Here is an 18,079-nt window from a genome sequence, read left to right on the forward strand (position 1 = left end):
AGCGTCACCGATAAGCGCGCAGTAGTACCAGAACAAAAAGTACGCAGTAGCGTCACCAAATGAGGCGGGAAAACGTCGTGACGTCACGACGTTCTTGTGGCCGTCCCTGCTGCGTTGTGAAAGCAAAACAGGAAGCAATGGCTGGTAGACAGAGAGCTACACCTTGGGGGGAGGCCGAAATGCGTTTCCTGGTACAGGAGATGGAGAGGCGCGATTATGCGTGTGGACAGGCGCATGCACACCCCATGAGACACAAGCGGGCTGTGTTGCGTAGGATCAGGCGAGGACTGTTACGCCGGTTCGGAGTTGAACGCACCACAACGCAAATCAGAAAAAAACTGGCAGATCTGCGCTTTCGCTCAAGAGACCTCCTCACCAGCCTCCAACAACAAGTGCGGAGGGACCGAGGTGAGTGTTCCAGATAGTATGTTTTAAACTTTTTTCTGTTTTTTTTTTTTTTTTTTCCAACTGGGTTTACAGTGTAAAAAAAAAAAAAAAAAAATATGATTCGCACAAGTGAAATTGCACAACGCAAATATAAGTCGTTTTGCCCTCAGTTTTGTTTTTTCCAAACAGCGGCGCATGCGGCGGCCCCAGCCCCATCAGCACCTGCAGCACCAACATCCCCCGCAGCACACGCAAGCCAGGCGGTGCAAGCATCTCCTGAAGCAGAGTCCGTAAGTGTATAAAATGCGTTTGTTCATGTTATTAGTATTGTTATTGGGTTGAAAATTACAAGAATAGGGGGGGGGGAAAGAAGTCATGGTTCACATAAGCCGAACGGAAAATAAAAACCAAAGTTTATTCCAGGGAGGAAACAATAATGGAGTATTACAATACCGTTTCTTTTTTTTTATGTTTTCACCGCTTTGGAAATGTTCAATGCTCAATTTCATATTTTTAGATACCTGAGCCCGTAAGGACCCCCTCGCCCCCCTCAACGCCTCAACCACAAATTGCTTCCTCCACTTCATCCCCAATTGGTGTGTTTTCTCCAGTATCACTCCGGGAAGCTGGAGCTGACTCGACCTCCGGTAATAATTTTTTTTTTTTTTTTTTTTTTTAAGCATGTGTGAAATTATAATTTGTGTAACAGTTGCTGGCATACTCTTTATTTAGACATTTTTTTTTCTAGTACGTGTTGCCACTCGACGTGGAAGGACTGTTATCTCCTCTTCTGAAGAGTCAGAGGCGCAACAAAAACGTAAGTGTTTCACCACAAGCATGAACCGTATGCACCCATCTGCTGCCACTTAACACTATGGCCCCATATTGCGATCCATTGGATATGGCCCATTTGCTACCAAACCCACATTATGCCACCATATGCTGCTCCACATACTATGGCACCGTATGCATGGACATTTACAAAACCGCCATCAACAATGTAAATTTCCTCAACAGAAATACCAACCTTACCTGAACTCTTGGCAGCACACAGGAGGGCGATGTCTGCGTTACACCAACTCGGAGTGATGCTGGACCAATTTGTGGCAGCCCAACCGCAGGGTGATAACATTTAATTTTTTTTTGTTTTGTTTTAAAAAATTGTCTATGTCATGTTGACATATGTTAAACTTTCATGGTTTGTTTAAAAATCAGTCTTAAAGAAAGAAATTAAAAAGCCTAACTGGCAAAACAATTTTTGTCTCAGTCTAGAAAGGACTTGGAATTGTAGTCATGTGTAAAGCAAAGATTTTAATTACACTTTTTATTTTTTATAAACAAACAAAAAAGAAAAACCAAACAATTTTGTTAATACAAAAAGTTAACATAACAACTATAATTGAGTGTAACTTAAGTCTGAGTCATTCAGTTGCTGCCTTCCAGGATTTATGAATGGGCCAGACTGCCAATGTGGGGTTCCAAAGTTCATGCTGTGTAGCGGCTGAATCGCCCTTCTTGGCGTGCTTGTTACCTGTTCTTGTGTCTGCGGCCTTGGGGTTATTGACATTGCTTGGGAATCCACCAGAATATAACTGTCTTTTAGTTGTCCAACAGCAGCTTTATTTAGCGCTTCGAATATAATTCTCTCAGCCTGAAGCCTTTGTGTAACGTCCAGAGACCGAAGTCTTTCGTCCACCATGTGCGCAAAGCCCCCAATGGCTTGCTTTTCCTGCAGCGACAATATGTTCTTTGCTATATCGACAAACTCAGGAAAAGGTGGAGCGGTGGCCTTTCTTTTTCTACTCACAGGGTTACGCCTTTGCACAGTGTACGCTCCCACGGACACACTTGCCTCCTCTGCCTCCTCGTCGGTTGGGTTTGATGTTGCAGGGGTTTCAGGAATTACACATGGTGTAGGTGACACCTCTTCTGTTACATGCTGCAAGAACAGAAAAAAAAGGTTAAAACACAGAAAAAGTAAAACGAGTGTTTTTTAAACACATAACAATAATTTATTAAGAGGGGGTGTGAACATTGGTACTGGCTACGTACTGTCATCGACAAAATGTGTAGAAATTATGTAATGATAAACCAATTTAAAATGAAGAGGTATCAGCTGTGAACAAAGTTACAAATCATCAACTTAATGACTAAAACTCAACTGTACCATGTACATATATATGTATCATAGGTTATTGGAGGGAAACCCAAAACATACTTACATCGACTAGAGGGGAATCAGGCCGTGTCACTGTTTCTTCCTCTTGTGGCAGTGACATAGAACAGTGCATAACCCTGGGGATTTCCTGGTCTCGCGTAAACTCCAGCAAGTTGTAGTACCACAACTTCGGAACATACACTTCATCGGTACCTGCCCCAGACCTTGTTGACTTTTCCACCTTGTTCAATTCCTTTTTGAACACTGTGCGTAGAGCTTGAATTTTTTTTTTAATAACAGCCTCGTCAACTGTTTCGCTTGGGTGATTTTCTTGATATAGATTGACAAGTTTTTCATATGCAACCTTCTTCTTGTATTTGTTACTGTAATCAGGAGACTTCACCTTCCATAGGCAGGGCAGTGAGCGATACATCTCAATAAATAGGCGTATGAACTCTTGGCTGTTAGCAACTTGGCTACTTGATGCCATCTGTAATAAAAAAGAAAGGAAATGGTGAGAACTCTTTCATTTAGGTACGGACATACATTTTATAACAAATAGTTTGTATCGCATAAGCTTGGTCGCTGTCCTAGAAAGGTATCCCGTTCAACAATTACAAAAATGGGGGCGGGCGCGGTTTCAAAACTAAAATGGCTGCTCGGACATGTGCATATGGACAAAATGAACATAGACACAATAAAAAAGAGTTTGAATCGCATAAGCTTGGTCGCTGTCCTAGAAAGGTATCCCGTTCAACAATTACAAAAATGGGGGCGGGCGCGGTTTCAAAACTAAAATGGCTGCTCGGACATGTGCATATGGACAAAATGAACATAGACACAATAAAAAAGAGTTTGAATCGCATAAGCTTGGTCGCTGTCCTAGAAAGGTATCCCGTTCAACAATTACAAAAATGGGGGCGGGCGCGGTTTCAAAATTAAAATGGCTGCTCGGACATGTGCATATGGACAAAATGAACATAGACACAATAAAAAAGAGTTTGAATCGCATAAGCTTGGTCGCTGTCCTAGAAAGGTATCCCGTTCAACAATTACAAAAATGGGGGCGGGCGCGGTTTCAAAACTAAAATGGCTGCTCGGACATGTGCATATGGACAAAATGAACATAGACACAATAAAAAAGAGTTTGAATCGCATAAGCTTGGTCGCTGTCCTAGAAAGGTATCCCGTTCAACAATTACAAAAATGGGGGCGGGCGCGGTTTCAAAACTAAAATGGCTGCTCGGACATGTGCATATGGACAAAATGAACATAGACACAATAAAAAAGAGTTTGAATCGCATAAGCTTGGTCGCTGTCCTAGAAAGGTATCCCGTTCAACAATTACAAAAATGGGGGCGGGCGCGGTTTCTACAGTACACAAAAATAAAACGATAAAATAAAAAAAAAAAAAAAAAAGGGCATAAAAAAATAAATAAAACTTTGGAACCAAGATAAACTTACCTTTGACGTTGCGAAAATTCCGAAAGTTAGGGAGAAAAAATATAAAAAAATTTGCACTGTTGAGATGATATTCAAAATGGAGGTATTTGAAAATAACCAATGATGATGATGATCCTTCAAGAGGGTTGCTGAAGGTCGAATAGCGAAATCGAACCAAAAATGCACTGTTGTCTCTAGGGAGAAAAATGCTGGTTTAAGCTAACCACGGCGCTCCAGAGATTTAAACTGTAACGCTATTACGTCCTCTTTAATGACGCCGCCGGCCAATGACAGCGTAGCGGTGACCACCAATCGGCGCTTTGGGGGGCGTTGTAAATTAAACGCTGAAGCACGCCCACCGAGGTCTGAATCGTTTTTTGTTTAGTAATGTGAAAGGTACTCAACGAGCAACGAGGTCGCTATGCAGATCGCTGATCTCTCTAGAGTCGTTGACGAGAGTGGACTGTTTGAAAGCTATCTAGCGATCACGTAACGACACAACAGCGATCTATGCCTGGTCGGATCGCTATCGTTATCGCTGGTGCGTTGTTTAGTGTAAAAGGCCCTTAAGTATGCAGGTGGCAGTAAGGGGCCCCGGCTGGAGAATAGTGAAAACGGGCACCAGCTCAATGGAATCATCCCCAGGAAGAATTCGGGGTCTAAGACCGGGGTGGGAGCAGCTGAGATGGCGTTCCGGCACCTTTCCCCAATGGAACTGGATGTGGCGCTAACAGGGAGCTGATGACAATCTAAAGTACAGATGGCACACGGATTGTCCAAAGAGGCTGCCCGGATGGCAGGTAAAAGGAAGGCACGGATGAGATATGGATTGTTTAAAGAGACAGTTGGGATTGCCAGGAGAAAAAAAGAGAAGGATTGCAGTAAGAATGGAGTCTGCCCGAAAGGCAGGGAAAGTGCTGGATATTCGGCTCTGTGTGATTTGTGCTGCCAAAGTGCTGTGTGCTCATGTTATCAGTAAAGTAGAACTGTTAGAAAAGGACTGGGACTCTGCAGTGTTTTATGGAACCTGGAAACCTGAAGATGGAGTGACAAAGACCGAGGGGCTCCTGCAACTGAAGTGAGTACTCTGCTGCACACATCACACACATAGCAGAAAGGATTTGTTTTATCTGTGAGGCATCAGGGTGTGGAAACAGTAAAGCCAGTTGCCATGACAACCACCCTGGCCTCCTTACAGAATCACAGCTGAAGATCCAAAAGTTCCCTCCAAAAAAACATTCAGAGGCGAAGTCTTTCTTTTTGGTGGAAATTTTCGACAAATCCTTCGTGTTGTACCACATGGCAGTCAAACTGAAATAATTTCTGCATGCATGAAGAACAACAATTGTTGGAGGAATATTGAACTCCTCAAATTGGACAAGAGATGTGTACCAATGAGGACAATGTCCCTCAAAAACATTGAGTCTGTTCCCAATGACTTTCAAAGCTTGGAGATGGAAAACTTCAACAACCAGGAATCGAGGAAAGTATCTTTGAGATTCCTTCTGTTTGCATTGAAAATGGAAGTATTGTTAATGCTGTTTCTCCTCAAGTGATTCAACCAGAAGACGAAAGTATTGCAAACAGTGCAATACTAACTCTAAAAAACCAACATTCACATGAACTGAATGAAAAATGTTCTTAGACAAATTCAGTGTGAATTGAAATGCTACACCAACATTGATTCAATTAACCAAGAAGCTGCAAATGCTGAGGAAGCAGCAAACTATCCAAAGGAGTGCTTTAGCAGCTTAACTCCTGGTGGTATGCCTCCTCATAGATTAAATTTGAAAGTTGGTACAGTAGTCATGCTATTAAGAAACCTTAACGTGACAAGAGGTCTTTGCAATTGCACCAGAATGGTTGTAAAGCAAATGATGTCAAACGTTATTGACTGAGAAATCCTCACCGGATCATTTAAAGATACAATGGTATTCATTCCCAGAGTTATTCTGGCACCAACAGACCCTGACTTTCCTTTTACTTTAAAATGAAACAGTTTAACTGAATACTCGCTTATGCTATGATCTTCAGCAAAAATCAAGGGCAAACACTGGATTCAGTTGGCATATATTTGCCAACTCAAGCCTTCAGCCATGGCCAACTTCATGTGGCCTTGTCACAATTCGACTGGCGAGTGACCTGGGACCAGGGCCACCTTTCCTGGCCCTAACACTAGGGTGCACCCTAGCTCGCCCTGTTACCCGAGATACTTCAAATGGCAAAGATGCCGGGGGTGGGGTTCAAAAACTAGCACTGCATATAGGGGGCTATGTGGTGGCTCATACTTTTTATAGGGGACTTTGTGGCCTTAAACGGTATATAGGGGCTGTCAGCACACTTAAGTCTGCTGAGTATTAATTGATACTATTAATATAATATAATAAATATTATGTTAATATTAATATTGAGAATAATTAATTGCTGCCTACTGCTTCGGCCCTCTGCAACAGCCATGGTCTCTTGTTATGATTGAGTCACCGTAGGAGGCAAAAATAGAAATGCTAGCTAAGTCCAGAAAACCAGAGAAGTTGGCAGCTATCGGATTGCAGACCCCTGAACCTATCAACACAACTAGCAGTAGCCGTGGGGGGCTCCTACGATGCCCTAGGCCCCTCGATCACAGCCGGAGGACTACATAGCCTAAAGACAGAAAGGGAAATCTAAACTGCCCCAGAGCAGACCCCAAAGCAAAAGGCAGCCCCCCACATATAATGACGGTGAAGCAAGAAGAAAGAACAAAACACAGACAGAAAGATAGACTGAGCAAAGATGGGGCCCACGCTAGCTTAGATAGGAAAGGACAGGAAGGCTGCCGTCTGCAATCCGTGAAAAAACCCTATGAAAATAAGAGCCAACAAACTGACAGTAAAAAAGGCCCTGAAGATGCTAGGCTTCAAAAAAGCTATGTCAGTACTCAGGAATATTCTGAAGACAGAGCAACAGGCAAAAGGAGATTCAGCTCACCCCAACAGGGAATGGCAGAATCCAGAAAAGCAAGGAAAACAAAACACTAATGCAAAAAGGCAAAGCAGAAATCTTAGCTTTAGATGAGCAGGAATCAGACTGGTTTCCTAGAAGTCCACAGAGAAATCACCCGCAGGCCAGAAGGGCGTCGGCAGCCTTATATCCAGTCATTAACTCCACTCAGCCAGTCATCATCATCAGCCCCAGGTGTTGGACAATCAGGCTCACTACCTTTCTTCACCAGAAGAGGGAGTTCCTCGGGCCTCAGTAGTGAAGGGGAAAATGAACTCACAACAGTCTCTCATGTGATCCCTTGGAAGAATTAATTGCCTACCGTTGAGGTATGGCATAATACATCATCAAACGACTTATGATTACAGGGAGAGGTCACAAGAGAATTGTGGGCAGGTAAACATGTAAAAAACTGTTCGCGTTTTGAAAACCCTTACTTATGTCTCAGCTTCCAAGACTCCAGCTAGTGTGACATGAAGGGGAGTTTCAATTTTTCAGTTTTCTGTAATCATTCTCAACTAACATTAGGTGTCTAACAATGCAAACAATAGAAATAATGGGAAAAGTTATGTTTCATGAAATTCCAGAAGATATAACAAGAGCATAGGCTTTTGTACAATGGGCGGTTTTTTGAATAATTTATTATGCTTATGTAGTAAGGTGGCCCAGCTTGGGGGGTGGTCCCTTGTTTACAGCGAACAGACGACACAGACACGAGACTGAGGTAGATTTCGGGTACAACAGGTCCGAGTTTATTGGCCGTCCTCCTGACGACCTCAGCAATACACCGCAACACGCTCTCCGTATTCAGGCCCGGGTACCTGCACTTTTCTTCTGTCGTTTTAACGTCCCACACGGCTCCATCACTGGGGTCGCCCTAGGCCTATCTACCGCCAGCACTTCACCGGTCAGAGGTCTTCGTCAATTTGGTACCCCCGAGGCCTCGTCTGTTCTGCGGTTCTTCGTGTCAGGGCCACCCCCCTGACTTCTTTTCTCCTCAGTCCCCTAGTTGAGCTCCCCACACTGTTCGTACTCCTTCACTGACTCCTCTCCCACTGAGCTCCTCCCGGGACTGGAACTTTCTGGAACCCTCCTGTCCTATTTATAACTTTCCTGGTTCCCTGTAACCCCGTCCCCCATGACTAACGGTTTCTAGAGCCATAAGCTGCTGTCAAGTCATATACTTACACTCCCCCTTGCCATCTTGTGGTCAAACCTGGGTACTGCACCCATTCTACACTTTTTCCCAGCTGTTTTCCTTCTGTCATTTCTAACATCTGTCTAAAGTGCACAAACCATCCCTTCTTCCTTCGGACAAGTCCATTCGTCCGGTCACCTTCCCCACATTTGCAGACATAGTTTTGTCGACTATTTGCAGATGTACAGTATGCCACAAGAAATTACATTAAATATAAATTGCAAATTACATAATAATTACATTTTTCATATTAATGTGATAATCAAAATTTCCATAGAAATGTCCAATTTTCAGAAGTGATGGACATCTTTTATTTAAATATACACAAGATAAATACATAATAGGTGACTCCAGATCCTGTATAATGTGTTTTATGAACTCACTTTTTATGTTTTGTCTTCAAAGGGGTTTAGGCTGTATTATAGAACAAAGACATCATTCATTGTTACATTTCTGCTGCTCGGGTTTATAATAACTAGCATCTACAAATGCCAATACTATTTCTAGTCAAGCAATTTATGTAAACTCATAAGAACATGGTGAATGATCCCTAACTAATTGCATAACGGCGACCTTTGCCTTTGAGGTATATCATCAATAACTATCATTAAATCTCTATATCGCTGTGTAAATACAATGCAATATCACAACATATTATTTACTGTGTTAAACATTCCTTATCCAACACCTGCTTGTCAGGATCAAGAATCTCTCATGCAGAGAATGCTACTATAAAACTGTATGGAAGAGTTTTGAAATTTCTGTCTTGAACTTATTTTCAATAAACTTTGAAGTTTTTAGTGTTATAATGTTATTGTTTTACTAGGTTGAAAAACAACGATTTTGACAAAGACTTTAAAGGGAACCTGAGAGCTGATATATGCTTCCATACAGTTCCTAGAGATATGGTTCTTTTTAGTTAGTGAAATTTTTTATGGTTTTCATCAAAGAGTCATTTCTCACAGGGTAATAATGCAAAACAACACTAAGACACTCACCTAGAGAACCTGTGAGCCATACCGGCTTGTAAAAACTAGAAATGAGTGATTCTTTTGAAATTCGTATTTGTCAACTTCAACAAACTTTCCTCAAAACAAGAAAGCTTGTAATTGCTCAGAAAATACACGTGGGGGGAGAGGCGAAAGAGAGAAGCCAGCTGACACTCTACATGTGAGAGAGAGAAAGGACCCTGCTGACCATAAGAGCTTACACTCTTCAGGCGAGAGAGAGGCAGAGGACCCTCCTGACCATAATAGCTTACACTTTTCAGAAGAAACTTATTCAAGGACTCTGGAGAAAACAACTCTGCTCGAGATATGATAATCCATAAGATGTCATAGCTGCAGGACATTATGAGGAGGCTTGTGTGGCAATGAAAAATTATGATATTATGCTCTCTGATTCTTCAGCAGTATGGGAAACGGACTTGGGCAAGTTTTTTCTTTTTTCGTGAAACGCAAACTGCATCTCACAATATTTCTAATTCACATAAAACTCCACTCAATCTCGGTCCTCCATGTATTGATCCACTCACCTCTAGAAAAAAAAAAAATAGCTCTAAACAAAAAACACTTATATCCCTAGAACAGTATGGTGGATTTTATAAGAGAAAAACATTTGAATCCTCAGGTCAGCAGCAGGAATAAAGTAAATTTACCTATTACATATTTTAACTGTTATGAAACATCTACAGAATATGTAACCCACTAAACAAAAAAAGAAGCATTATGTCATATGACTACAGCCATGGGATATACAGTATACGGTAGGATGTTAAAGTTTGGGCACCCCTGGTCAAAACTTTTCTTAAACTTCTTGCTAGTGCTGCTTTTCAATTTTCTTTTATATAGCAGCATGACACATCTTTCAGCATTTTTTCAGTGTATTTGCAGAGTTTTTCGACCATAGAAACAATGAGTCAGTGCAAAAATGCAGGTATCAGTTTTGCTGCTTTTTTTTGGGCCACTAAATTTTATCAACATGCACAAGAGACAGCAAAAATGCAGCAATAAAATCACAGCAAAAACTAAGCAAAAGAAAGCAGCTATAATGCAGCCTAAATCTGCATAAAAAAAGCAGCAAAAACGCAACGTGTGAACATAGCCTTACTGTAGACAGTGGGGAAGGGGAAAAGGTATGTTCACTCAGTAAACAAAGTGAGGGCACATAATGGGAGGCAGAACACAAAAGTGAGGATGCAGTATGAGGCATGCAGTATGCCAGGGACAGCGCTCACGCACATTATGATCAGGGCCGGTTTTAGACAAAGTGGGGCCCTAGGCAAAAAATTTAAGTAAGGCCCCTAATACTTACATATTGCACCATGACACTCATACATTTTGGTTGTATTTACATGTGCTGAGTTCAGGCTGTTCAATGAGTGTGATCGACAATATTAAAGTTGTTTGGCTTTTGTTTCTCAACCTCTTTACACCGGCTAATGAAGAATGATGGGGACAGAACACTAGTAACTCAATCTATCCCCATATAGTATCATGTTATAAGCACCAGGGCTGTCAAGTCAGTGTCCACTATGGTGGACTCGGTATCAAATGGACAGATTCTGACTCCTTAAATACAGTATATAATTAGAGATGGACGGATACCTGGATGTTCGGGTCCAGTGGGTTCAGCCAAATAGTTACAAAATGTTCAGGTTTGGGTACCAAAACAGTACCTGGATCCCATTCACTTGAATGGGGGCCCGAACATCCAGTGTTCGCCAAGCTGTTATGTGCATGAAAGCGTGGAATACACCGCTTCTGATCGGCAGTGAAATCATCCCCGCTGGTCAGAGAGCCGTGGTTTCCACGGATCGGAGGTATAAAGTTTACCTACGGTCACTGGTGTCAGCTTCAACAAGGCTGGTTATCAAGAGTAGAGGGGTCCCACGCTTTTTTTAAAATATTTAAATAATTTGTGTGGTCCCCCTGATTTTTGACAACCAGCCTTGACAAAGTAGATACCTGGGGGCTGGTATTCTCAGGCTTGTAAGGGGCAGATTATGGCCCTCCCCAGCCTAAAAATAGCAGCCTGCAGCCCCCAGAAAAGGCACATCTATTAGATGCGGCACTTTGCCCAGCTCTATTCACTTGCCCTGTAGCGGTGGCAAGTGGTGTTCATATTTGTGGGGTTGATGTCACCTTTGTATTGTCAGGTGACATCAAACCCACAGCTTAATAATAGAGAGGTGTCTATAAGACACACATCCATTACTAATCCTATAGTTATATGGTAAATAAATCCACAGCCAGAATAAAGTTTTTTTTATTAGAAATAAGACTAAACACAGTTTTCCATTTTTATTTAAAAATAACAAACAGTTAGAATCACCAAACAACTAATTTCACCAAAGCCCTCGTTTTCCTGTAATAAAACTAAAAAAAAAAAAATAAATAAAGTCCCTCACCTGTCGGTTGTTCTGTCCCACGCCATAATGCATGTCTGGGGTGATGAATAGTTTTCAACCTGGATGGTGCCAAGATGCGACCATCCAGGCTGAGAACCACTGGTGGTCGAACTGCTGCAAGTGCAGCGTCAATGACCAAAGGTAACCTCAATGACGTCACCACCGGTCACTGACGCTGCACTTGCAGCAGCTCAGTCACCAGTGGTTCTCAGCCTGGACAGTAACACAGACTTCCTCGTGAAGTCGTTCGGTGTCCGTGCCCAAACAGTAGGTAGTCGGTACGGACGCCGAACTTTATTTGAGGGTATTCACATTAAAATTGGATGAAGGGTTTAGGATTTTCAGCTCATTAACATATGCCACCCTGTTTTTAAAGGGACCAAAAGTAATTGGACAATGGACTCCAAGGCTATTTCATGGACAGGTGTGGGCAATCCCTTCGTTATGTCATTCTCAATTAAGCAGATAAAAGGCCTGGAGTTGATTTGAGGTGTGGTGTTTGCATTTGGAAGGTTTTGCTGTGAAGGAAACATGCGGTCAAAGGAGCTCTCCATGCAGGTGAAACAAGCCATCCTAAACTTGCAAAAACAGAAAAAACCCATCCGAGAAATTGCTACAACATTAGGAGTGGCAAAATCGAAAGTTTGGTACATTCTGAGAAAGAAAGAAAGCACTGGTGAACTCATCAATGCAAAAAGACCTGGGCACCCACAGAAGACAACAGTGGTGAATGATCGCAGAATAGCCTCCATGGTGAAGAGAAACCCCTTCACAACAGCCAACCAAGTGAACAACATTCTCCAGTAGGTAGGCGTATCAATATCCAAATCTACCATAAAGAGAAGACTGCATGAAAGTAAATACAGAGGGTTCACTGCACGGTGCAAGCCACTCATAAGCATCAAGAATAAAAAAGCTAGACTGGACTTTGCTAAAAAAACATCTAAAAAAGCCAGCACAGTTCTGGAAGAACATTCTTTGGACAGATGAAACCAAGATCAACCTTTACCAGAATGATGGAAAGAGAAAAGTATGGCGAAGGCATGGTACAGCTGAGCTCATGATCCAAAGCATACCACATCATCTGTAAAACACGGCGGAGGCAGTGTGATGGCTTGGGCATGCATGGCTGCCAGTAGCACTGGGTCACTAGTGTTTGGACAGTATGTGCTAGGCGTCGGGTTTCTGCGTCTGCTCTGCAGGAATCCAGAGCCTCACATTCTGCGGTCTCCTGCTGTCTATCTACTGCAGAGGAGTTTACTTTGCAGCAGACCACTCCAGAGACTAAGTCCCTCTGTGCTCCTACTGGGCATGCTCACGAGACGATCTACCATTGGAGATCGGGAGTCATATGCTCAGGTCCTGTTTCTGATCTCATTGGTCCATCTCGGAGATCTGGAAGGTCCTGCACAGTTATAAAAAGCGCGCATGACCGTTCGGCCATGCGCTAGTATAGGCTATACTTGCTAGATGTGTGAATGGTGACGGATGTATGATTCTGGTGACTGACTCATTTGAAACCCCTTCCCTCTGATATTATGCATGTGGATAGGGAATTGTTGTCACGCCGTGCTCACCTGGGGGCAGGACCTCGGTCCCGACGTCATCTCTTCCGGAGCTGCGGTCACTCCGGGGGTCCTGTAGGGTGCGCACCCGCAGCTCTCATCCCCGGGCCTCCTCCTACATGTCACGTTTGCGCTTGCGCGCTCCTGTCAGTGCTGTATAGGGCTCGGTCCTCTCTATAGTAATGGAGGACCTGACCCGGAACCTGTAGTGGTCATGTGCTTTCTGGCTAGGTCCTGACCCGGAACCAGTAGTAGTCATGTGCTATATCAGACGACCTCCCCCTAGGGGAGGTGCCTGATTATTGTTGTGCTCCTGGCTTGGTCTGCCGTGTCCCTGCCTGGCTGTGCGCTGTACTCAGGTCCTCTGCCTTGCACTCTGTTGTGCCTCTTGGCACACGCTCTGAATCTGCACTCTGCTTTGTACTTGGTTGTGCCTCCTGGCACACGCTCTGACCCTGTGTTCTGTCTCGTATTCGGTTGTGCCTCCTGGCACATGCTCTGACACTGTACTCTGTCTCATACTCGGTTGTGCCTCCTGGCACACGCTCTTACCCTGTACTCTGTCTTATACTCAGTTGTGCCTCCTGGCACACACTCTGATTCCGTGCTCTGTCTTATACTCAGTTGTGCCTCCGGGCACACACTCTGATCCTGTACTCAGTCTCGTACTCTGTTACACCTCCTGGCACACCTGCTGCCTGACTCAGTGCTCTGACCTGCTCCTTGCACGCTTCCTGCTTCACTCACACCCGGACGAACGAAGTCTCTGTATACCACGTGTTCCCGTGTCCACACTTTACACGTTCCTGCAGACACTCTCACCCACTCGTGTCTCCTGTGAGCCGGCCGCCTGGTGCCAGCAGTCGTGGTGCCTCACCCCCTGGGGCTTGCCCCTGACACTCCCTGTATAGGGGGTGGTCTTCACTAGGTCAGCTCGCCCTGGGAGGGTTGGTGTCACGACCCAGAGGGTCCACTCCAGGAGTCGTCACAGTATAATCAGGCCATGGACCCCGCTGGTGCCACCACCTCCATCCAAAAGGAACTGGTGTTCGTACGGGAGAGTCAGACCAGGATTATGGTCTTTTTGAAATCCATGGAGTCTCGTTTGTCGGCCATACAATCCGTTTCTGCCCAGTCCTCGGCCCCGCACCCGATACCGCGCCTCGGCAAGCCACCCCGATATAGCGGGGACTCTAAGTTTTGTCGAGGATTTCTGAACCAATGCCGGTTACATTTTGAGCTTTTGCCGCAGCACTATCCCACTGAGCGCGCCCAAATTGCCTTTATTGTTTCACACTTAGAGGGGGAGGCATTAGCATGGGTGAACCCCCGCTGGGAGCGCAATGACCCGCTCGTCTCTCGGCTTTCCACCTTTTTGGACACCTTCCGCAAGGTGTTCGACGAGCCGGGTCGGCTGGCCTCTATCACCGAGTCCCTCTTTAACCTCCATCAGGGTACGCTACCGGTAGGACAGTATGCCATCCGTTTTCGTACCTTGGCCTCCGAACTCGGTTGGAACAACGAGGCTCTCGTAGGGATCTTTTGGCGTGGCCTGTCCAGTCGGATCAAAGACGTACTGGCAGGTCGGGATACTCCCACCTCTTTAGAGGATCTGATCTCACTGGCGACATGCATCGACCTGCGGTTTCAGGAACGTGCCCGTGAATTAGCCAGAGAGAGGAGCTCCTCTCCCCTCCTCCGTTCCTGCTCCAAGAAGCCGGGAAACTTCTCCGCCTAGGGTTGATAGGAGAGGCCTCCCTAGGTGTACGTGATTCCTCTCCTCCCCTGCTCGTGTCCGTATTATTGAATCTCGGTGCCAAGCGTTATTCTGAGGAGGCTTTCCTGGATTCTGGCGCGGAGGGGAATTTTATCACACTCGAGGCGGTTAAAAAATACCGGATTCCTGTCAGATCCCTGGAGACTCCTCGGTCGATTGTTTCGGTCAATGGTACGTCCGTGCTGGAGTCCGTTACCCAGGCCACCGAAGAGATCGAGCTGCAGATCGGAGCCCTGCACCTGGAGAAGATCTCCTTCCTCGTCTTGTCCACCATGTCTCACGCACTTCTTCTAGGCCTCCCTTGGCTACGGACTCATGAGCCAACCCTGGACTGGCGGTCGGGCGAGATACTCCGGTGGGGACCGTTCTGTCAGGAGAAGTGCCTGTTGCCCGTCCGTCTGATGAACTCTGCCGGTCCATCCCCGGCACCTACAGGTCTGCCGTCGGCTTACTGGTCCTTTGCAGATGTTTTCGACAAGAAGGAGGCCGAGACTCTGCCCCCCCATCGGCCATATGACTGTCCGATTGACCTCATTCCTGGTTCTACGCCACCCAGGGGTAGGATATACCCGCTATCCCCTGCTGAGACCCAAGCTATGTCTGACTATATCCAGGAGAACCTTGCTAGAGGTTTCATCCGTAAGTCCTCCTCGCCCGCGGGAGCGGGATTTTTCTTTGTAAAAAAGAAGGACGGCTCCCTCCGTCCTTGCATAGACTACCGAGGCCTGAACAATATCACGGTCAAGAACAAGTACCCATTGCCATTGATCCCGGAGCTCTTTGACCGACTTAGAGGAGCTCGAATTTTCACCAAACTGGATCTTCGTGGGGCCTACAACTTGATCCGCATTCGTTCCGGGGATGAGTGGAAGACCGCCTTTAACACCAGAGACGGTCACTACGAGTACTTGGTCATGCCCTTCGGCCTCTGCAATGCCCCAGCGGTTTTCCAGGAGTTCGTGAATGACGTCTTCCGGGATATGCTGTACTCCTGCGTGGTAGTCTATCTGGATGACATCCTCGTTTTTTCTCCAGACCTCTCCGCCCACAGAAGGAACTTGCGTCAAGTCCTCCAGCGCCTGAGGGAGAACCGCCTTTATGCCAAGCTCGAGAAATGTGCCTTCGAGCAAACGTCCCTGCCATTCTTGGGGTACATTATCTCAGAATCAGGTCTATGCATGGATCCGGCAAAAGTGTCCGCCGTCCTCGATTGGCCACAACCCCATGGGGTGAAGGCAATCCAACGCCTCCTTGGTTTTGCGAACTACTACCGACAGTTCGTTCCTCATTTTTCCTCGTTGGTTCGCCCCATCTCGTCCCTTATCTGCAAGGGAGCTAACCCAAAGGCTTGGCCCTCTGAGGCTGAAGAGGCCTTCCAGTCGTTGAAACAAGCCTTCGCCGCTGCTCCGGCGCTTCACCGACCTGAGGTTAGTAGACCTTTCACTCTCGAGGTAGACGCATCCTCTACTGGGGCTGGCGCAGTCCTTCTGCAGAAATCCTCTTCTGGACGTTTTGTCACCTGTGGCTTTTTTTCTAAAGTATTTTCCTCCACTGAGCAGAACTACTCCATTGGCGACAAAGAGCTATTGGCCATTAAGTTGGCCTTGGAGGAGTGGAGGTACTTACTGGAGGGTGCCATACATCCATTCAAGATCTTCACAGACCATAAGAACCTGGCGTACATCCAGTCCGCACAGAGGCTCAATCCTCGGCAAGCCAGGTGGTCCCTATTCTTCGCCCGCTTTGACTTTGAGCTACATTTTCGGCCCGGCGATAAGAACGTTAGAGCGGATGCGTTGTCAAGATCATTCCTGTCGTCTGATGCAGAGGAAGAACTCTCTCATATCATTGATTTATCCAAAGTAATTACTAATTACTGTGGCTCCTGTCAAGTTAACCACGTTACCTCCGGGAAGAACCTTTGTGGCTGAGAATAACCGAAAACGAGTGCTAAATTGGGGACATTCGTCCAAGATTGCCGGCCACGTTGGTGTCAAAAAGACTTTGGACTTAATCTCTCGCCATTATTGGTGGCCTTCACTCTCCCAGGATGTTAAAGACTTTGTAGCATCTTGCCCGTCCTGTGCCCAGAACAAGATACCCAGACAACCACCCTCCGGTCTTCTGTTCCCGCTTCCCATTCCGTCGGCTCCATGGCAGCACATAGCCATGGATTTCATTACTGATCTGCCTTGTTCTTCCGGTTGTACTGTGGTCTTGGTGGTTGTAGACCGATTTTCAAAGATGGCTCACTTCATTCCTCTTCCCGGACTACCCTCTGCTCCTGACTTGGCGAAGATCTTCATTTCCCATATCTTCAGGATTCACGGCTTCCCCCAGCACATCGTGTCGGATAGAGGGGTCCAATTCACCTCCCGGTTCTGGAGAGCTCTATGCGGACTCATGAAAGTGTCTTTGGATTTCTCTTCCGCCTATCACCCCCAAACCAATGGGCAGGTGGAACGTACCAACCAGATCCTTACATCCTATCTCCGGCATTTTTCTAATGCTCATCAGAATGACTGGGTCGGTCTACTTCCTTGGGCTGAGTTCGCCTACAATAATCACTCCAGTGAATCGTCTACCAAGTCTCCTTTCTTCATCGTCTTTGGACAGCATCTCAATGTGCCTCTACCGGTACTTCCTGTCTCGGGGGTACCTGCTGCCGATTCTCAGTCTGTGGAGTTCTCCAGGGTATGGCAGGAGACCAAAACCGCTCTCGAGAAAGCACGGGACAGAATGAAATTACACGCTGACAAGAGGCGCCTGGACGTTCCTCCATTTCTCCCTGGTGACAAGGTGTGGCTCTCCACCAAATACGTCCGCCTTAAGGTACCATCTTACAAACTGGGTCCCCGTTACATTGGTCCTTTTGAGGTCCTCAGGCGGATTAATGATGTTGCTTACAAATTGAAGCTGCCTCCTTCACTCCGTATTCCCAATTCCTTCCATGTGTCTCTCCTAAAACCTGTGGTTCTTAACCGATTTCATCCTTCTCCAGGCCACACACCCCAGCCTGTTGGCTTGGGGGATGAGTTTGAGGTGAATGACATTTTGGCCATGAAGAAGGTAAGAGGGAGAACCATGTTCCTGGTCGATTGGAAGGGTTTTGGCCCCGAGGAGAGGTCATGGGAACCCAGGGAGAATATCCACGCACCCCAGA

At 45.7% G+C, this 18,079-nt stretch overlaps 1 protein-coding gene across 1 annotated transcript; it reads right to left on the bottom strand.

Moving 5' to 3' along the window:
• Positions 1-1,685: 1,685 nt before the first annotated feature.
• On the bottom strand, positions 1,686-3,443 carry LOC141089522 (uncharacterized). The gene is made up of 2 exons (XM_073575986.1): positions 2,610-3,443; positions 1,686-2,326 (listed from the first exon to the last, which is right to left on the bottom strand). The coding sequence occupies exons 1-2, from the start codon at positions 3,033-3,035 to the stop codon at positions 1,781-1,783; spliced, it is 972 nt and encodes a 323-aa protein (XP_073432087.1). The 5' UTR covers positions 3,036-3,443; the 3' UTR covers positions 1,686-1,780.
• Positions 3,444-18,079: the final 14,636 nt, after the last annotated feature.

The sequence above is a fragment of the Dendrobates tinctorius genome, unplaced genomic scaffold, assembly GCF_039654945.1.
Source record: "Dendrobates tinctorius isolate UK_male_01 unplaced genomic scaffold, ASM3965494v1 ptg000046l, whole genome shotgun sequence".
NCBI lineage: Eukaryota > Metazoa > Chordata > Amphibia > Anura > Dendrobatidae > Dendrobates > Dendrobates tinctorius.